Raw genomic sequence first — 20,372 nt, forward strand, 5'->3', positions numbered from 1 at the left:
TCTTTTCTAGAACTGATTTGTCTAAGCCAGTCACAGAAGGACTGCATGATGCCGCTTACATGAGGTATCTAAAAGAGTCAGACACATCAAAGCAGAGAGCAGAAGGTGGTTGCCAGGGGCTGGGGGAGGGGGAAATGGGGAGTTGCTATTCAACGGCACAGTTTCAATTGCGCAAGCTGATTAAGTTCTAGAGATATGCAGGACAACATTGTGCCTATAGTTAACACTACCATATTGTACACTTAAAAATTTTGTGAGGGTAAGTGTTTTTACCACACTTTAAAAAACTAAAATAAAATTGATTTACCTTTTATCTCAGATGCCTAAAATACCTTTCCTGTCGTTCAAATGACCTTAATGGAAAAAGTATGTCTATGTGAAAAATTTGGGGCTGGAGAGTAGAGGACGGAGATGGATAGTATGAAATGAAACAGGATGATGTAACAGGTTAACTTGGTGTCTATTCACATTCCTTAATTTATTTCATTTTAAGATAAATTCATGTACACCAGAGAATATTTATAAACTGGGAAAAAATAGACTCTCTCATAACCCCAGCACTCAGTATAATCCAGAGATTCGTTCATTCAACTATTCTTTGAGTGCCCTCTATGTGGCAGGAGTGCCCTCTACGTGGCAGGCATTGTGCAGGCTGTTGGACATAACTGCAAACAAGATAGACACAGTCCATGACTTGATGGCGTCTATCGTCTAGAGCAGGAGTCAGCAAATTACGGCCCATGGGCCGAATCCAGCGTGCTGTCTGTTTGGTGAATGTAGTTCCAGGAGAACACAGCCATGCCCATGCATTCACACACTCTCTGTGGCTGGTTTTATGCACAACCGAGCAGTTGCTGCAGTTGAGTAGTTCAACAAAGACCACGTGGACCAGAAATCCTGAAACAAATATTTACTATTCGGCCTTTTACAGAAAAAGGCTGCCAACCCCTGGTCTACAGGCAATTGATAACATTTTCTGTGTAAAGGACTTTTTGTCAGATTATACTTAGGTATTTAATGATGTGAACTGTTTTAAATTTCTCTTCCTAATTGTTGGTATATAAATACATTTATTTTTGTATTGACTTTGTAGTCAATGAATTCCTTAATTCACATATTAATTTTAATTGTTTACCTGTTGATTTAGATATTGCTATAGTTATATCATATGTAAATAATTTTATTTTTCCCTTCTAATCTTTATGCCTTTCTTTTTTTAAAATATCTTTCATTTTTTTATTTATTGTGCTAGCTAGGACCACAAGCACACGTTAAACAGAAATTCTGATAGCCATATCCTGTCTCTTTCCTAATCTCATTTTATTTTTTAAATACAAAATTTTCATGGAATTACCTTCATATACTGTATTCAAGGAAGATATATTGGAATTGTTTTTTCACTAAATACTTTTCTGAATTTTCATATTACATGTGTTATAACCCAATCTTCTTACTTAATATAAGCATTGTCATTAAGTATTACATAATTAAATAGTCTTCTATCATGTTTTAATACCTACATGGTGTTCCATCATATGCCTAGAGCTTAATTCATTTAACCTATCTCCTAGTGGAGTTTCCTATTACCTGAGTCTGCGACAAATTAATCACCTTCCCATTCTCATTTTCCACAACCACTTCTCTTTATAGATGCTTTATATGTATCAGGGGCTGTTCTTGGCACTTTCTGGACCACAACGCCAAATAGCTCTCAGGAAGTTTACAGTTTGGTTTGAAGAGCCTGACACACGGGAAGAGCGCAGAGCAGAGCAAGGACAGCCGGCATCTTTTGGACAGAAAGGAGCTGGGAGAAGCGCAAGGTGAGCCTGGGGGGCGGGCGGGGATAGATCACGGGGGCTGCCAGCCGTGGGAAGGATTTGGGGTTTTATTCTGGGCGCAGCAGACAAGAAGCAGATGAACGACAGGATCCAACCTGCATTTAGAAGCGCTCTGGCTAACTCCTTTTCAGCCTTCAGCTCTGTAAACGTTCATCTCAGGACCCCTAACTGACCATGGCGTTGATCCATCAGCTGAAACGTTACCTGTCCTCTTTGCCAGCCCACCCGCCTCACTCCAAGTGAGTCTCAAGATAACGGCGCAGCCCAATATGACGGGCTTCTCACCTTAAATCGCTGAAGAGCACGTAAAACTTATTAAAGCCTCCACCTTTCTCCTACCGCTTCCTCTCCTCTCAGCCCCGCCCTCAGCTCTTCCCCCAACTCAGTCCCGTCGCCCCCCGCCCCCCGCCACCCTCAGTTCCCCCGCCCCACCCCTCCCTCAGCCCTTTCCCTCCGCATCCCTTTGTCCCTTTTTATGCAGGAATAATCTCATCATTTTATAATTTAATCCTTGCTGTCATTTTGAATTTGTTTATCTGAGTGGGAAAGGAGGGGAGAGTAAGGCAGAAGGAAATGAGGACACAGATTTGCTGGAGAAGGTAGCAATGACTTTGGTTTGCTCTGAACATCACGTTAATTAATCTTAAATTAATACCCATGTGGCCATTCATTTTTTAAGTTAGAAACATGTTATATTCTTCAGTTTTACAATTTATCTTACAACATTTTTACAAATATTTTAAAGCAAAAAAATCTCCCTCTCCCTCTTAAAAAAAGAGAAAGTTATTTTTGACGATACCTTAAGGACACCCAAGCCAGACTCCACTTAAAATTTACGAGCATGAGCTTGAGCGCCTTTGTCCAGCGCTCCTCTGTGTTAAAGTGGGTTCTGATGGAATAGAAGGCGCCCCCGCCTCCAGGGTCTTCCATCAGGCCTTTGCTCACGTGAATCCTGTGGGGCAGGCAGAGACCCGACTCGCCTTTCTTGGCCTCTTTGTTGAAGTGCTGCAGGCAGTCCAGGAAAGCCACCATGGCCCGGTCAAACTTGTCCATGGCCCGGTCAAACTTGTCGTTCGGGAAAGCACCCTGCCGCCCGGTACAGAACAATGGCAGCTCAATGGAGTCATCTCTTACAGACTTCAGATAGGAATGGTCTCCGCAGGGCACGAGTCGATACCTCTGAAACTGCAGGCCGATGGTATTGGACAGGGCAAGGAGCAGCAGGGCTGTCTGTCCCCAGGCTGCATTAATCTCCTCCCAGCACACAGGGACACTGGGGAGGCAGCCCAGTCTGAAGTTATTGATGACACCCACAGGGCCGCTATGCCCGATCTCAAACGTCACACTGAAGACATTGATTTTCTCCAGCCAGTCCAGCTGGGTCTGGGCATGCCGCAGCCGGTTCTCCATGCTCCTCAGCTCGTCATGAAGTTCCAGTTGTTGCCACTTCAGTTGACTATAGTCCCTCCAGAACTGCCTGTCGTGCTGGTCCAGCATCTCGGTCTCTGCCTGGGCTGCCTTCAGATCCGCTGCTGCTCTTTCTCGGTTCTTGTCCACCTCCTCCAGCTCCTGGACCAGCCTGGCCTCCTCCAGCTCCAAGCCCTTCAGCTCCTCCTGCAGTGTCTCCCTCTCATCCTCACTCATCCTCTCCCTGGTCTCCAGAAAGCGTTGGTAGTTCTCACTCTCAGATGCTGTGAGAACGAGTTGGCTGTCCAGCTGCAACAAAAGATTGTCAGTACAGTCCTCACACAGGGGCTGGTTCACAGCTTTTTCACTGGAGAGGATGTCAAAAATGTCCCTAGCAGCCTTCTGGATGCTATTGAGAGTTCTCACAGAGCTCAGCTTCCCAAGCAGGATGAAGTAGTTGGAACTGTCCCCGGACATCCTGCCATCGCCAGGGAGGGTCCTGCAAGAGGCACCATCCTGTAGCTCGTCACTATCTGTCTCCTCCCTGGAGGTAGGGCCTCCCTCCTGGGTTTCTCTTGGCGCCCCCTCAGCTGAGGCAAGCGCGGAAGCCGCAGATGCTTGGGTGGCGTCGAGGCCCGGGGTCTCCGTGGACTGATTCAGCTTCAGGGGCTGGTCGCAGCGCCAGCACATGAAGTGGATGGAGGACATGGCAGAGGGCTGACTCTCACCGTGATTCTGTTTCCTCTGCCTCCCCAGTTACTTAACCATTTATACCTTTTTAAGCTCCTGTAGAGGAGTGATTCTTTTAAAATGCATATCTCATCTTGTCACTCTCCTTCTTAAAACCCTGCCGTGGTACCCTCCTTAGATGCCTCCTTGAGCTCCTTTTAGACAAGCGAGTCTTTCTAAGAGGAGAATTTGATCATCTCACTGTCCTCTTTTAACATTTTCCAGGCGTGTCTTAAGAGTAATCTTTCTAAAACTAAAATCTGATCATTGCACTTCCCTCCTTAAAATGTTTAATGCCCTTATCTTACCTTAAGATAAAGTCCCATCATCTTAACCTGAGCCAAGGCCTCTGGACGTCTCTCCAGCTTCTTCTTTCCCCGTGTCCTGCCACCCTCACCCATGGGCTCCTCCATGTTCCTGCAAACTAATGGCATTTCAGTTCTTCCAACGTATCCTGTTATGCCCTCTGACCAGAACACTCTTCCCGCCCCTCCTTCCCTGGATAACGCCTATCCCTTCTTTTAGGGCTGAGTGAGGTGTCATTTGCTCGAGGAAGCCTTCCCCTACCACCAAATTTAGACTTTCTGCTCTGGTGACACTTATCCTTTATCACACAGTAATGTAATAGACACAATGGAAATGATATTTTTTAATTGACAAATAAAATCAAATAAAGTAGTTTGGAGGTATAGATTTTGCCATCAGCTTGGCCAAAGGGTGAGATAAACAGTTTCATAATTGACAAGATTAATACACCAAGCATTTGCATAACGTCGAAAAGCAAACTTACAAAAAACTTTACAAATATGTTGACTTCTGTCAGTCAACCACCTAGTTAAGCACATATGGTCCCCAGAGATACTGGCACTAAAACAAAAACCTTTTGATTTCTAACCTGCAGTTGTTGACCTGGTGGAGCAGAGCATAAAATAAACAAATGCAGAAGGACTCAATTTCTCAACCACAGAAGGGGTGGAAAGCCACAGGGCCTGTCTCTCCCAGGGTCCAGCAGGAGGCAGCGTGCCAGCCACACGCACCAGGCTGGCAGGGGGATGCTCCGCGTGCTTGGGGAAGGCAGGAACACTCCTGCAGATTCACTGGGGCCTGGCCCAGGACTCTATGCAGACAGGTGTGCTACACTGGAGTGCATGTTGAGGGACGTTGCTCTAGCAAGAAAATACACTTTCGGGGCCAGCCCAGTGGTGCAGGGTTTAAAGTTCGCATGTTCCGCTTTGGCGGCCTGGGGTTCGCCGGTTTGGATCCCAGGTGCAGACATGGCACTGCTCGGGGGGCCATGCAGTGGTAGGCGTCCCACATATAAAGTAGAGGAAGATGGGCACAGATGTTAGCTCAGGGCCAGTCTTCCTCAGGAAAAAAAGAAAAAGAGGAGGCTTGGCAGCAGATGTTAGCTCAGGGCTAATCTTCCTCAAAATAAAAAAGAAAGAAAGAAAATATACTTTCCACTGGCCACCCTTGGCTGCAGTTTTCAAACCTCAGTTAATCCATGTCACCATCATGGCTGAATTGGTAATTTACACCTGTTAAGTTACCACTTGGCCCTTCATGCAAGCTCTCACCAGTATCCTATCTGCACCTGAAACTTACTGGGAGGCGGGAAGCCCAGAAGCACACTGAGGTGAAGAGAGGTTAAGCAACTAGTCAAGAGTCCCTCTGGCCCTCAAGAGTGCTCTGAAATGCCCCTGAATTAATCAATATTAGGAGCGCCTTCTAGAATTTGACTTCAAAGCCCCCTACCCCTTCACAGGCAATTCTGTATTCCTCAGGACTTGCCAAGCGGGCTGAAGATAAAAGTCAACCCTACAATTAGCTGGAGACGATCAACCATTCAAACCACTGTTTGCTATGAATTTAGCAATAATGATTGCCCAGTGCTGCAAAGGGATGCGCGATACCTCTGAGATACACATCTCAGGGTGATGGTTGGGAGGGGGTTGCTACACAAAGTCTGCCTTTCCTCACCCTGACAAAGGGTTGGAGCTGCTTTCAATGTCATGGTCAGTTCTGAGACCTGCTTCATCCCTGGGAGTAGGATAGCAAAGTAAATTCACTGCTAATGGCTAAATCTCATTTTAATTACCCAAAGCCAAACAGATCCAAGCCACACCTGGCTTTGGGTTTGAACCAGCCCAGAGGGAGCCCTGGTGCCTTAACAGACTAAGGGAACACACTGGTGAAGGGGCGTGGGGATGGGCTCAGACTGGTCATCTAACACCTGAATAATGCCTCCAGGGTAATCGAGAATCCGCCTGGGGAGCCCTCCTTAGTGATGGAGTGGCTGGAACCAGCAGTGGCTCTCAGTTGGAAAAGAAATCTCTTCTTATTTCTAGAGATTTTCCCTCCAGTTCTTACCTCCTCATTCCAGGATCTCATTTGTGAGTCTTGAGAAGAGCCCCAAAGTGAGAACTGCATGTCTTGAAGTGTGTTTGGGGCAGGGGTTTTTCCCACTGACATCTTGCCAGCACCTAGATGAATTATCTTGTCCTCACTTCCCTTTCTAAACTTTGCCCATGTTCTTGGGCTTCTTTGCTGCAAACCTCCAGGAAAGACTTGCCTCTACTTATTGTTTACAATTCCTCTCTTCCCAGTCCCTCTTAAACCCACCCTGATTTAGCTTTATTCTCTGCACTCCGTAGAAACTCCTCTTATCAAGGTCACAGTTGCTATCTGCGTCGCTAAATTTAATCTCAGTGGAATGGGAAGCCAAGTCTTCAGCTAAAAGTGAGGATGGGGCAGAAGAGATGTGTGTTACAGTCACCTAAGAGAGTAGAGAGAATAGAGGAGACAAGTGGGATGACTCCTCTTAGTTGGAGAGGTTCACATGTGATTTGCTGTCATGAGTGGGGGTACATTTCTCTCCAGCCGCCATCACCAGCATGAGCGCTGCCAGGCATGCGAGACTAAAGCAGGGCGATGAGGCAGAAGAAGGTGCTAGTAGGGAGAGTTTAGGAAGGCAGATTCTGCAATGTGCACCAAAGGAAGGATGAGGTCGGGGTAGGGGGAGACAAGGAAAAGGTTGTGGGGCCGACGTACTTCCGTCCTGGGGGGTTGGAGGAATTGGGGTCAGGGTGTGAGGACGCCAGATAAGTAAACACAGGAGGCAGTCAGAGTGGGTGCATGAAACGGAGGTAACACAGCGTTTGCTCCCTATAATCATATGACCGTCTCTCCTCTCCCGATCCTGAACCAAACACCCTTCCTTTGGCTCCTCTGGGTGTGTGATACAGTATTCTGGACTCGCAGTCTTGGGTTCTAATCTTGCTTACTTAACCCCTTCGATGCACAGATTGAATTTGAGATTAAGAGGTTCCGTATCAAGAGGAGGCTCTGTCACTGTGTCCAGATCCCCACCAAACATGCCTTTAGCCTTCGCAATCTGGCATCTGTCTCCACAATTAGTAGGATAAAATGATTCCTGCTTAGGTCAGCAATGAACGCCTAAATAGCACATCCCGAAGCACGGCTTCCTCACTGGCTTTCGTTCTTTAACATTTGAGATGGCTGCCAGCCTCTCATTAAAAGAAGAAAACAAAATCCTTTTCTGGACTCCAGAGGATTGTTGCTTCTCACTCTCCTAGGTCTCTGACCTTTCTTTTCCACTTCATTGACTCTTCCCCCTTAGACTGAGAGACTCTGCATTTAACAAAACAAAAATTATCTTTCATATGGACACTGACCTTTTGTGAGGCTTGCAAAGTGTGAATAAAAGTTTCCTTTAAAAATTCAAGGCTTTGTACACCCAGTGTTCATAGAAATATTATTCAAAATAGTCAAATGGTAAAAGTAACCCAAATGCCCATCTGTGGATGAATGGATAAACCAATGTGGTATATCCATACAATGGAATATTGTTCAGCCTTAAAAAAGAAGGAAATTCTGACTCATGTAACAACATGAATGAACCCTGAGGGCGTTATATTAAGTGTACAAGCCAATCACAAAAGGACAAATATTCTATGATTCCACTTATATGAGGTACTTAAAGTAGTCAAATTCATAGAGACAGAGAGTAGAGGGGGCCGGCCCGGTGGCGCAGCAGTTAAGTTCGCACGTTCTGCTTCAGCGGCCTGGGGTTCACCCTTTGGATCCTGGGTGTGGACCTAGGCACAGCTTGTCAAGCCATGCTGTGGTAGGCGGCCCATGTAAAATAGAGGAAGATGGGCACAGATGTTAGCTCAGGGCTAGTCTTCCTCAGAAAAAAAGAGGAGGATTGGTGGCAGATGTTAACTCAGGGCTTATCTTCCTCAAAAAAGAAAAAAAGAAAGAAAGTAGAATAATGTCTGTCCGTGACTAGGGGGAGAGGGAACAAGGAGTGTGATATTGTGATTTATAATAAAAAAAATATATGTTTGGTCTTCCTCCCTGTTCCTGCCACAGAGCTCCTAAAACCCTCGGAATTTCCTAAGTGTTAAGAGGATCAAGGTGTCTTTTGTTATGTTAGTGGCGTGATTTTTGGAAAGCCCCTAGGTCATCTAAGGATGGCTGCTGGTTGCCAGGGGAACCAACCATGATTAGAGGGGCTGAAACTTTCACTCCCACCCCCTGACCTCCAGGGAAGGTCAATCACCAATGGCTAATGATTTAATCAATTATACCTATGTAATGAAGCCTTGGTAGAAAACCAAAAGGAAGGGGTTCAGAGATCTTCCACGTGGTGAACATGTGGAGGCGCTGGAGAGCGGCACTCAGAGAGCATGAGTGCTCCTCGCCCTTTCTGCATGCCTTCCACCTGGCTGTTCCTGAGTTATATCCTTTTATAATAAACCAGGGATCTAGTAAGTAAATGTTTTCCTGAGTTCCGTGAGCCACTTTAGCAAATTAATGGCACCAAGGAGGGGGTCGTAGGAACTTCTGATCTGTAGCCGGTCGGTCAGAGGCTCAGGTGACAACTTGCATTGCAGCATTGGCATCTGAAGTGGGGGTGGGGGGGGGTGAGGTGAAGCACTGAAGGACTGAGCCCTTAACCTGTGGGATCTGACACGATCTCCCTGTAGACGGTGTCAAAATTGGGTTGAATAGTAGCACACCCAGCTGGTTTCAGAGAATTGCTTAGTGTGAGGGAAAAACCCACACGCTGGAATTGGGAGCATAATCCAAGTTCATGTCAGAATATTAGGGAGTTAGTGGGTAGTGGGTACAGAGTTTTAGTTTGTGAAGATGAAAAGTTCTGGAGATGGCTGGCTGAGCATGGAAAGCACCACCATCAATATTTAGGTTCAGGCCTTCGTTCTCACCATCATTAGCAGGGAGAGAAAAGTCCCTGGGAGGCAGCTCGGGTCTAATGTCCTAAAATAGCCCCTGTCAAGACGCTAAGTGCTCACAGGCAGGACTATACTTATACCTAAGGCCACACCAGCTGGAGCCCACTGGTGACCCCCGGGACAATCCGCCACTGCTCTGCTGCTCCCTTCCTTGCCATTAATATGCCACAAAGCATGTTCTTCCTCACTCCACAACTAAGTTCACATAACTGGTTCTGCGGGGTAGGATATTTGGTGGGGGGCCGGCCCGGTGGTGTAGTGGTTAAGTTCGCATGCTCCATTTCAGCGACCTGGGGTTCATGGGCTCAGATCCCAGGTGCAGACCTACACACCACTCATCAGTTGTGCTGTGGAGGTGTCCCACATACAAAATAGAGGAAGACTGACACAGATTTTAGCTCAGGGCCACTCTTCCTCAAGCCAAAAAAAAAAGAAAAGAGGAAGATTGGCAACAGATGTCAGCTCAGGGCCAATCTTCCTCACTAAAAAAACAAGTCATTTGGTGGCCTGCTGGTTTCTTCCACTCTGTTCTGGTGTGGGGGGAAAAGCTCTGGCCCAGGGTTCAGAAGACTTGATTTCTGCTCATAATTTGCTACAGATAGTTCTTCTCTGTGTGTCTCAGTTTTCTCACTCGTAAAATAAGACGTGGAGCAAGTGATATTCGAAGTCCTCTCAACTCCAATTGTTGTCACTTCTTCCGTTCATGTTAGACAGGGTTGACGACTAGCTCTTGTGCCCATTCTACATTCCCTCCCACCCCCATAATAATGTCACTAAGAAATCATTTGAGAACCAGAATTTATTAAAATGCACAGACTTATACCCAAAGACAACCAAGTGATAGGACCATGTGACCACGGACTGGGTTTTCAACTATTTGGGTAGTTTGGGCTAAGCATTCACATTTGATACGCTTTTTCAATGATGAAGAAGTTGGTGATTGATGCCATTTTCTGGTCTACAAAGTCACAATGTCTAGCAATCTGAGCCCAGAATGGCAGGAAGCTGTGTGGTCCCAGAGCTTGTTGGAGTTACGGAGAAGGAGGAGAGTGAGGGGCCACCACCAGTTGCCAGGGCACAGGGTTAAGTGAGATGCTGCAAAGGGAAGGGAGGCAAGGGGTGGGGAGTGAGGAATTCAGGAACGGATCTGGAACCGGTGAGGAATACGAGGCAGGGGAAACAGTTCTGGGCGATAAGATTGTGAGCAAGGCAAGCGTGCTGGGGGCCAGCTGGAGACTGGCCAGCTGGCTGGATATTCAAGTTTGTGGCGGCAACAGAGTTGGCTTGTCATTATCACCAGTCATTTCTGGATCCCTATTGTAGGCATTGGGGAAAGGGTGGCGGACCTAACATGTTCCCGGCTTAGCGTGGCGATTGTATTATTGTCAAGCAAATGTTCATCCTTCCCTCACTCCACATGGGGACTTATTTTGGACTGTGGGCTGAAGTGCAGCCTGCTAGTTCCAAGCCCCACTTTCTGCTAGCTCGCTTGTGCTCCTGTCCTCCACCGTGAGAACAGTGTATCCCATACAGGAGCTGAACCTTCAGCTTTCATCTCCAAATGAGAAGACATCTAGAGCCCAGCCTAGCCACAGACAACCTGCAAAACTCTGAGTGAGAAATAACCGCTTGGGTCATAAGCCATTAAGATCTGGGGGTTATTACCATAACAAAAGTTGACTAATCAACACAGTGTTAATTACCTTATGTTTATTTTTTCTCATCTTAATCCTTCTGAATCAGGCAACAGGATCTCTGAAAGCTGAATATCAGAATCCCTCAGGAGCTGGGCTTTGTTCCCAGGGGTATTTGACATCAAAAGGCATGCTTTCCATTAAAACTTGACCACTCTGGTCCTTGATGAGTAAAGCAATAGTTGACTTAGAATAGAAAAGTGGCCTTAGAGAAAATGCCAGCTGAATGTCCCTTCAGTAGCCACAGGTACAAGAGCCTCAGACCCTCCCACTGAGTAGACATCCTACTATGAGTGCTACCTCAACAAGGCAGCCTCAGGATGTAAATGGCCAGCTGCTGACAGCCCCTCTCTCCCTTCTGGCCACCTGCCATCCATACATGGTACAGTTAGGACTAGCCCGTAGACTGGCAGCCCAGAGAAAAGACGATCAGGCTGCTCTCAACACCTTTAGGGAGAGTAAAAACAATCCGGCCCTGTCTTACAGCTCCTACATTCCTCTGCCAGAAAGCCCTGGCCCCACTCCTTTCATGAGTCAGCCTTGCAGGTGTTTGCACACAACCCTCGGGGATGAAAAATAATGCTCTGGCACAGAGAAGCACTGCAGGGTTTCCCAAGCCCTTACCACTGCAAAGTAGGAGAGGAAAATCATCAAACACGGGATGGAAAGGCAGTTTGGAAATTGGTTGGAGGAGGACAGACAGCAGGCCTTCATGGAGTCAGCCAGAATAAGTATTTCAAGTACATTTTTCAAAGGTCCTGAGTGATTTTCCTGTTTTCCAGTTGAACTGCGTCCAGGACCACACGGGCCTCCAGGCAGTTGAATGCGGCCCTGTGGCCTACCCAGAAACTGGTCTGAGAGTCTCCCGTCTCCCCCTGCCCCGCTGCTCTGGTGTCTGGGAGTTCACCCAGCCTGACCCGGCCTCCAGCGCTGGTGGACTCAGGATCTGTTTGTTCTTGGTGATGCAGGATGGGGACATTTCTTCTTCTCTCAAGAACATGCTGAGCTCTCTCCTTGAGCCTGTCCCTTCCTTTTTCCAGATGGCTCCTAAGGCACAGTGGGCTGCTTTTCACCCTTCCGGCCTCAGCTTGCAGTTTCCCTCCTCAAGGAGGCCTTCCCTGGCCATTGTGTGTAGTGGGTCTCCTCAGGCGCGCTCCGTTAGAACACCTTTACCAACACAACTCCAGCTCCAGTGACCTGTGCTTCAGCTTTTAGCATGCGTTTTCCACCAGGACTTGAGCTCCATCAAGTCAGGACTGCATCCGGCTTGTTCATTGCTGAGGCCCTTATGCCTGGCAATTTATGAGCTTAACAATGAGTGACTTAAATGAATGAGTGCTTCCTTGTGTCAACTCTGAAAGGCAAGTATAACTTTGCTATTAACTGTTGAATTCTGTCCGGATTTTTCTTTAAAAATGTTGCCTTAATTTTATCACATAAGCAATATATTAAGACTTACCGGGAAGTTCAAGTGCTTCTGAAGAAATGGAAGACAGAGGGACAGCCCCCCTTTCTTTGTCCTCTACCTCCAGTCCCTTCCTCTTTCCCAAGTAACCATTTGTGTTTTAAAATTTTTTTTATTTTTTATTTTTTTTTGAGGAAGATTAGCCCTGAGCTAACTACTGCCAATACTCCTCTTTTTGCTGAGGAAGACTGGCCCTGCGCTAACATCCATGCCCGTCTTCCTCTATTTTATATTTGGGACGCCTACCACAGCATGGCTTGCCAAGTGGTGCCGTGTCCACACCCAGGATCTGAACTGGCGAACCCCAGGACCAGCAAGAAGTAGAGAGTGAGAACTTAACCACTGCGCCACAGGCCGGCCCCCATTCTCAAGTTTTTGTTCTCCTTTCTCTAACTGTGATATTGTGATTTATAATAAGAAATATCTGTTTGGTCTTCAACTCTCTTTCTGGCACAGAGCTCCCAAAACCTTTACAATTTCCTAGGTGAGTAGAGCAAAATGTGTGTTGTTACGTTAATGAGGTGGCTTTTGTCCCTACCTAAGGATGGGTCTGGTTGCCCAGAGAACCAACGTTGTGATCAAAGGATTGGAACTTGCAGTCCAACCCCCTGACCCCTGGGGGAAGCTGGAGGCTGAATCAGTCACCAGGGGCCAATGACTTAGTCAACCATGCCTACGTATTGAAGCCTCCATAAAAACGCAAAAGGAGAGGGCTTGGAGAGCTCCCAGGGTGGTGACCATGTGGCGATATGGGGAGCGTGTCAAGCTCGGAGAGCATGGAAGCTCCATACTTTCCCCCCTTCCTTGCCCTGTGCATCTCTTCATCTGGCTGTTCCTGAGTTGCACCCTTTTATATAAACTGTAATCTAGGAAGTAAAAGGTCTCTCCCAAGTCTGTGAGCCCCTCTAGCAAATCAGTCGAACCTGAGGCGGGTGTTGTGGAAACTGTCAATTCATAGGGGTCTGTTAGAAGCCCAGGTGACAACTTGGACCTGCAACTGGCATCTGAAGGGAGGTTGGAGAGAGTCAGAATTGAGCTGAATTTTAGGACACCTAGGTGGCGTCGAGAATTGCTTATTGGCGTGAGAAACATGCTGTAACTGGGTCCAGAACATTCACTAACCTTTTCCTTCCTATACATTTACAGATCTGTGTACATAGAGGTATCCTTTAAATGAGTTTTACTTTTCTTTAACAATGACTAGAATCTACCCATGTCCTACCTAGTGCTTATTACAGATAAAAACTATAATTTGTTTCACTAGTTTCCTCTGGATGGAAAATTAACAAATGGTAACCAAATATTTTTGGCCTATCTATTTTGATCTTTTGCAGTTAGCCCTTTCTTTCATCCAAAAGCAGAATTTACCAAGACTGGCTGGTTCTCTCAACAATGGACCATCTGAGCTGGTTTTGACTGTCAGGAGACAAATTAGTTATTAGGTATTATTCTGTAATTTCCTTTCATCAGAAACTCACTCTGGGGATTGATAATTCAATTTAATCCCTGTTATAAAGGAAATTACTATTAAATAAAAGCTTAGCTTAGCGCTTCTGTAGTTCCGGTGATTCATAATGCACAGACTGTAGTTACAAGGCTGGGGTCTCAGTCTGTCCAGCCAGTTTTGACACAGGCCAAGGTAGACTGTGAAACAGCAGGAGGCGCAGGGATTGTGAGAAGCCATTTTTCGTCTTCCTAATCCTCATTCTTTTCGATTTCTCTTTTGTTTATTTCTGAGAGACGGAGCTCACTGGGCAACTGGGCAGTGCGCAGACTCCCTGCCTCTGCTGTAGGGTAATGGCTGTTGGACTTGCCAAGCCCCAGGCAAGTCTTTAGACAGAATGCCCGGAAATGTGCCTTCCAACTTTTGTTTCTTCCTCTGCCATTTCTTTTCTTTTTTTTTTTCTTGAGGAAGATTAGCCCTGAGCTAACATCTGCTGCCAATCCTCCTCTTTTTGCTGAGGAAGACTGGCCCTGAGCTAACATCCATGCCTATCTTCCTCTACTTTATATGTGGGACACCTGCCACAGCATGGCTTGCCAAGTGGTGCCATGTCCACAGCAGGGATCTGAGCCAGCGAGCCCCGGGCTGCCGAAGCGGAACACACAAACTTGACTGCTGCACCACCGTGGCGCCCCTGCCGTATCTTGAGAAGTCTTTTACTTTAAGGATACTTTGAAAAGCCTATTTATTAAGTAGTTCTTTTCTACTCTGATGTCCTAGCCAGCACCAATCTTAGATCTATTACTACACGAAATTGGGGTTCTCTTGCACAATGTACATAAATGACCAATTAATTATGGCATCAGCCTTTGGGAAAAGAGGGCAGCTTTATCCTGTGAGATGGATCTGCAGGGAGACAGGCGGCATGCGCCTTCAGGCCTTCAGCTCTGTCTCCTCAATTCAGGGTTTGGGGTGAAATTTAAGAGGTTAGGGAGAACAGGCCAGCACATGGAAATGCTGGTGGCACAGGTTTTGAGTGGTGGGCTTCAAGCCTTTCTGGTAAGGTTTTAAACATTTATGATGAAGTTCTAAGCTTTCTTTTTTTTTCCTGAGGAAGATTTGCCCTGAGCTAACTACTGCCAATCCTCCTCTTTTTGCTGAGGAAGACTGGCCCTGAGCTAACATCCACTTACTTTATCTTCCTCTACTTTATATATGGGACACCTACCATAGCATGGCTTGCCAAGCAGTGCCGTGTCTGCACCTGGGATCTGAACTGGCGAACCCTGGGCTGCCGAAGCAGAACATGCACACTTAACCACTGTGCCACCAGGCCTGCCCCTCTAAGCCTTTTTGATAGGGTTCTAAACATTTATGATGAGGTGGGAAGGAATTTTAACACTGGATCTTCCTGAATGACGGACCCCTCACTTCTGATGAGTCCAGCTTTCAAATGCTCCTTGTGTCCTGGTCCTCTGGGTCCGGATCTTTGGCTCCTCGGTCATTTCAGGTCACGATTTCTTCTTCTGCGCATGCTCTGGCTACATGGCTTCGCACGTTTTCTGAAAGATAACTCTTAGTCACTCTGTTGATAAGAGATAAGGTCAGTTGAACTGGTCCTGGAGAGCCCGCGGTTACAGATCCCTACCTATTTTTCTGGCAGGATTTCTATTAGAGGGATTATCAGAAATACATAGTTTTTTCTTGAGAGCTCTGTTCAAGAACAGGATCAAGTGTTTCAGTCCCCTTGCCTTCTGTGGATACTTTAATCCCAGTACCTGGCACATAGCAGGCTTTCCATTAAATAATAATTGAATGCATGAAATGATAAACCTAAAGCATTCAGATTTTCTAACTACGTGATGGTGTATTCTATTTTTACTAGTGGTTGTTTTATTTAAAAATTATTTTCTTCTCCCTTCTAGTCAAAGTTATATGAATTTTGCCACTCTTAAAAAATTACTATGGGTATAACTTTTGTTTCTGATTTTTAAAAATAATCTTCCAAAAGATTATTTTTATTTAATAAATAGGCCTCATGCTTAATCCAGTTCTTGACTCTGAGGAGCTGACTCTGACATTGGCACATAGTTGTAGTGATTTGTTCAATTTAATAACTAATGATTTTTTTGTGTGTGTGGTTTTGTTTTAAGATTTAATTTTTTTTCCTTTTTCTCCCGAAAGCGCCCTAGTACATAGTTGTATATTCTTAGTTGTGGGTCCTTCTAGTTGTGGCATGTGGGATGCCGCCTCAGCATGGCTCGATGAGCGGTGCCGTGTCTGTGCCCAGGATTCGAACCTACGAAACGCAAACTTAACCACTCGGCCACGGGGCTGGCCCCACTAATGATGTTTTTATGTGTTATGCTCTTCTTAATTCTTTATATATGTAGGTACATATGTGTGAGTTTGTGTGTATGTATGTTCTAGGGTAAGTGTCCAGCAAGAGGGTCAGTTAAGGGCTATGAATTTCTTTTGGGATGCTCTATGTTAATCCTGCCCTGAGGGATTTCATCAAGTTATAACATCACCAGCCGTATAGGGTATCCCTGTGAACACATATAAGAGTTAAAAGATTAGTATCAGAATACAGAGTGAATTTCCACAAATCAATTAGAAAAACAAACCACCCAATAGAAAAATGGGAGAAAGACATGATTGCTGATTCTCAATTCTGGCTGCACGTTGGAATCACTGAGGACTTTTAGAAAATACAAATGCCTCCCATTCTCCCAGATTCTGATCTAACTGGTTGGGTTTGAAACTCTGGACCTGCCTTTTCTTCAGCTCCCTGGGTGATCCAGAGTCTTCAGGATTGAGAAACACACAGAAAGAAGATGTCCTTGCACCGGCTCTTGACATGTCAGTAAATTCACATAAGAAAAAAAAAGAGGGATGAAGTATTTTGGATGGGCGTGGAAAGGCGAACAGGAGTCATAAACGAGCAGGCGGAGACGGACAGTGCTCCTGCGGAGGCCGAGAATCCTGTAACTCCGGAAGTGGAAGGAACGGTAAAGACAGCTTAATCTCTGCTCACATCTCTCCAACTATTATTTGTTTTTTCTGCTTTATTTCCCAACCCCCGCTCCCCTCCGGTACATAGTTGTATATCCTAGTTGCAGGTCCTGGGCCGCCACAGCGGAGTGTGCAAACTTAACCACTCAGCCACAGAGCCGGCCCCTTTCCAACTATTATTTTGCTACTGCAAAAGTTGTAAAAATATGTGTGTGGGTATTCAAGGGCGGCAGAATGCGCCACCCTAAAATATGCCTCTTTGGCATAAGGATTATTTTGAGAAACTGTAGACACAGGAGAACCTCTGAAAACAGAGTAGAAGTTACCCTTTTCTAAGAGAAATTTGCGGTAGAAAGGGGCCTGTACCGGGAGAAGTGCTGTTACTGGAGATCACTTTCCCAGCCGGGAGACTGTTCTGCTGGGCAGGGCAAATTTGCTTACCCAGCACATCCTCCTCTCACTGTCCCACGACTTGCTTTCCCCCACTTTGAAGCCCCAGACCCTCATTCCTGTCCTCGGCTCAGGATGGTATGTTACATATACATATATAAATATATAAACACATATGTGCATATATAATATGTACATACGTATATATGTAATGTATATATATATATTTGGTACTTATAGTTTGTTGAGAACTTTTATCTAAGTTACCTTATTTGGGTTCCATAATTCTATGAGGTAATGAAAATCATTAACTCCATTTTATACTTGAGGAAACTGGCCAGTGACCCTCAGTGACTTTGGCAGCTGCTCGTATTGAGGTATGCCAGGACACAAAAGTGGGAGAGAACGAAAGATCATTTGAGGGACTTCCACTTTGGGTAAGGGGGCAGGGATGTCTAGCATATTCAGTTTAGCACTCTCACTGAGAAGAAGTGAATATGCTAGAAGAAGTCTGAAAACTTCTTAAAGCTGAGAAGGACTGAAATATAGTGAGAGATGACCAGGCCAAAATCCAGGAGAAGGCAGGAACACAGAGGGCGTGGGAACGCCACTGCTTGCTTCTGCCCTGTGGGCATTTGCTGACCTGATGAACAGCTGATAAACTGACAAGTAGGGAGAGGATGACAGAGGTGAAAGCCCGAGGCACCTACAGAGAGCAGAGACTACAAACGTCTCTCTCACAATCAGGGTGAACCAGGAGAAAGCCAGTTCCCATTTCCCCCCTTCCTAGAGCTGTAGGAAGAGTTTCCTTGTTGCTGAGAATGGCGGAGACCTGAGCGGAAAAATGTGACTCTGAGAGTTTGTAATGCAGTGCTCCCCTTCCTAGGCATTGTATCCCACTCATATCAGAATCAATGGGGAGTTTAAAGTGGCTGCAGACTGGTAACACCCCAGGAATTTAGTAAATACAAATCCAAAACCTCAGTGGAGGAAAGAGCCGATGCTTCTGGGAATGCCAACAACAGTTCCAGGGCTATCATGTGCACGCCATCAAAGAGAACTAAGCTCATTTTGAGTGAGAACCAGTGAAAACAAAGAATGACATAAACTGGCCTCCAATGTCTTTAAAAATTGTAATTATAAAACATAAATGATTCTAAAGAGTGCTTATAATATTTAAAAATATAAGAGATACCCAAAAATATCTGTGAGAAACAGAAAATTATAAATTGGGTCATAACAAATTTGAAATAGAAACAAAAAAGGAACTTCTACAAAGAAAAAATTCAATGACTGAATTTAAAATTCAATGTAATGAATGAGTTTGGAAGACAAGAGAGTTACAGACTTAGAAGATTGGTCAGAAGGAATTATTCACCATGTCATACGGACAAAAATAAAAAATATAGCAGCAAGTTTAAGAAACATGAAGGATAGAATAAGATGATCTAATATACATTTGATCAAAGTCCCAATTGGAGAGAAGAGAGAAAATTGATGGAGGCAATATGTGAATAAATGACAGCAGTGAATTCTCCAGAACTGATGAAAGACTCTAATCCACAGATTCAAGAAGTTTTATTAACCCCAGTTGAACAAATTTTTTATTTAATTTAATTAATTTATTTATTTTGAGGAAGACTAGCCCTGAGCTAAATCTACCAATCCTCCTCGTTTTGCTGAGGAAGACTGGCCCTGAACTAACATCTATGTCCATCTTCCTCTATTTTATATGTGGGATGCCTACCACAGCATGGCTTGCCAATCAGTGCCATGTCGGCACCTGGGATTTGAACTGGCGAACCCTGGGCCACTGAAGCAGAATGTGCGCACTTAACCCCTGCACCACTGGACCAGCCCCCCCAGTTGAACAAATTTTTTAAAAAGCCATTACTAGATACAGTAAAATTGAAGAAAATAGGAGTTAATAGAAATATCTTAAAAGCAGTCAAAGAAAAAAATAATAGATTATCTTCAAAGGAGCTGCAGTTAGATTGAAAGCTGACTTCCCCATTGCATCAAGATACAATGGAACAAGACCCTCCATATGCTGAGGAAAAAAATAACTGCCAACCTAGGACCCTATATTCAATGAAATATCTTTCAAGCACATGAGCAAAATAAAAACATTTTCATAACAAATAAAAACTAGAGTTCATCACCTGTAGACTCCTCTCTGAAGGAAATTCTGACGGAAGTGGTAAATATGTGGGGAAATCTAGACAGATATTGACTTCAAACAGAAAAGTCATGTCATATGGAGTTAAAAAAACAGGGCAAAACTGAAAGACATGAAATAAGGAAATAACTTGGAGTGGTAAATAGAGTTGAGGTGTTCTAAATTTCTTTTATTATCCAGGATGAAGTAAAGAAATTAAATTTAGACATTAATAAATTAATAAAGCACATTGTAACTTCTCAGACCACCACCACAAAAAAGTAGAAATACATAACTTACATAACTTCTAAATTAGTAATGTGGGAAGAGGTAGATTAACAAAATATAATAGATGCCAAATAAAGCATAAATGCAGACCAGGGAAAAAAACAGGAAAATTAAAAGCATACGTTTTATGGTAAAAGAAAACCCAAATGTGTCACTTTACACTAAATGTAAATAGACTGTAATTCAAGACAAATTTATTATCCGATGAAAAAAGATACATCTAAAGCATACATGTAGACTGAGATTAGTAAAAAAGAGAAAAACATGTCATGCAAATACTAATTCCTCCTCCAAATCTGTATAGTTAATATCAGACAAAATTGACCTTAATGCAAAAAGCACTATAAGAGATAAAGGGAGTTATGCCATTATGGTTAAATGTTCAAACCACCAGATGATAAAACCATAGTAAGGGGGGTGCCAGCCCCGTGGGGCAGTGGTTAAGTTTGCACACTCCACTTTGGTGGCCCAGGGTTCACCAGTTCGGATCCCGGGTGTAGACCTATGCACTGCTTATCAAGCCATGCTGTGGCAGGTGTCCCACATATAAAGTAGAGGAAGATGAGCATGGATGTTAGCTCAGGACCGGTCTTTCTCAGCAAAAAAGAGGAAGATTGGCAGCAGATGTTAGCTCAGGGCTAATCTTCCTTAAAAAAAAAAAGTCA

The 20,372-nt window shown here is 44.9% G+C and overlaps 1 protein-coding gene across 1 annotated transcript; it reads right to left on the bottom strand.

The window, feature by feature from the left end:
- Window positions 1–2,621: 2,621 nt before the first annotated feature.
- Window positions 2,622–3,953, bottom strand: BECN2 (beclin 2). Its single transcript, XM_001914818.4, has one exon. The coding sequence runs from the start codon at window positions 3,951–3,953 to the stop codon at window positions 2,622–2,624; it is 1,332 nt and encodes a 443-aa protein (XP_001914853.2).
- Between the last annotated feature and the right edge of the window lie 16,419 nt (window positions 3,954–20,372).

This window comes from Equus caballus, chromosome 30, assembly GCF_041296265.1.
Source record: "Equus caballus isolate H_3958 breed thoroughbred chromosome 30, TB-T2T, whole genome shotgun sequence".
NCBI lineage: Eukaryota > Metazoa > Chordata > Mammalia > Perissodactyla > Equidae > Equus > Equus caballus.

Excerpts from the sequence above, each read along its gene's own strand:
- BECN2 (XM_001914818.4), bottom strand. The coding sequence starts at position 3,953 with ATGTCCTCCATCCACTTCATGTGCTGGCGCTGCGACCAGCCCCTGAAG.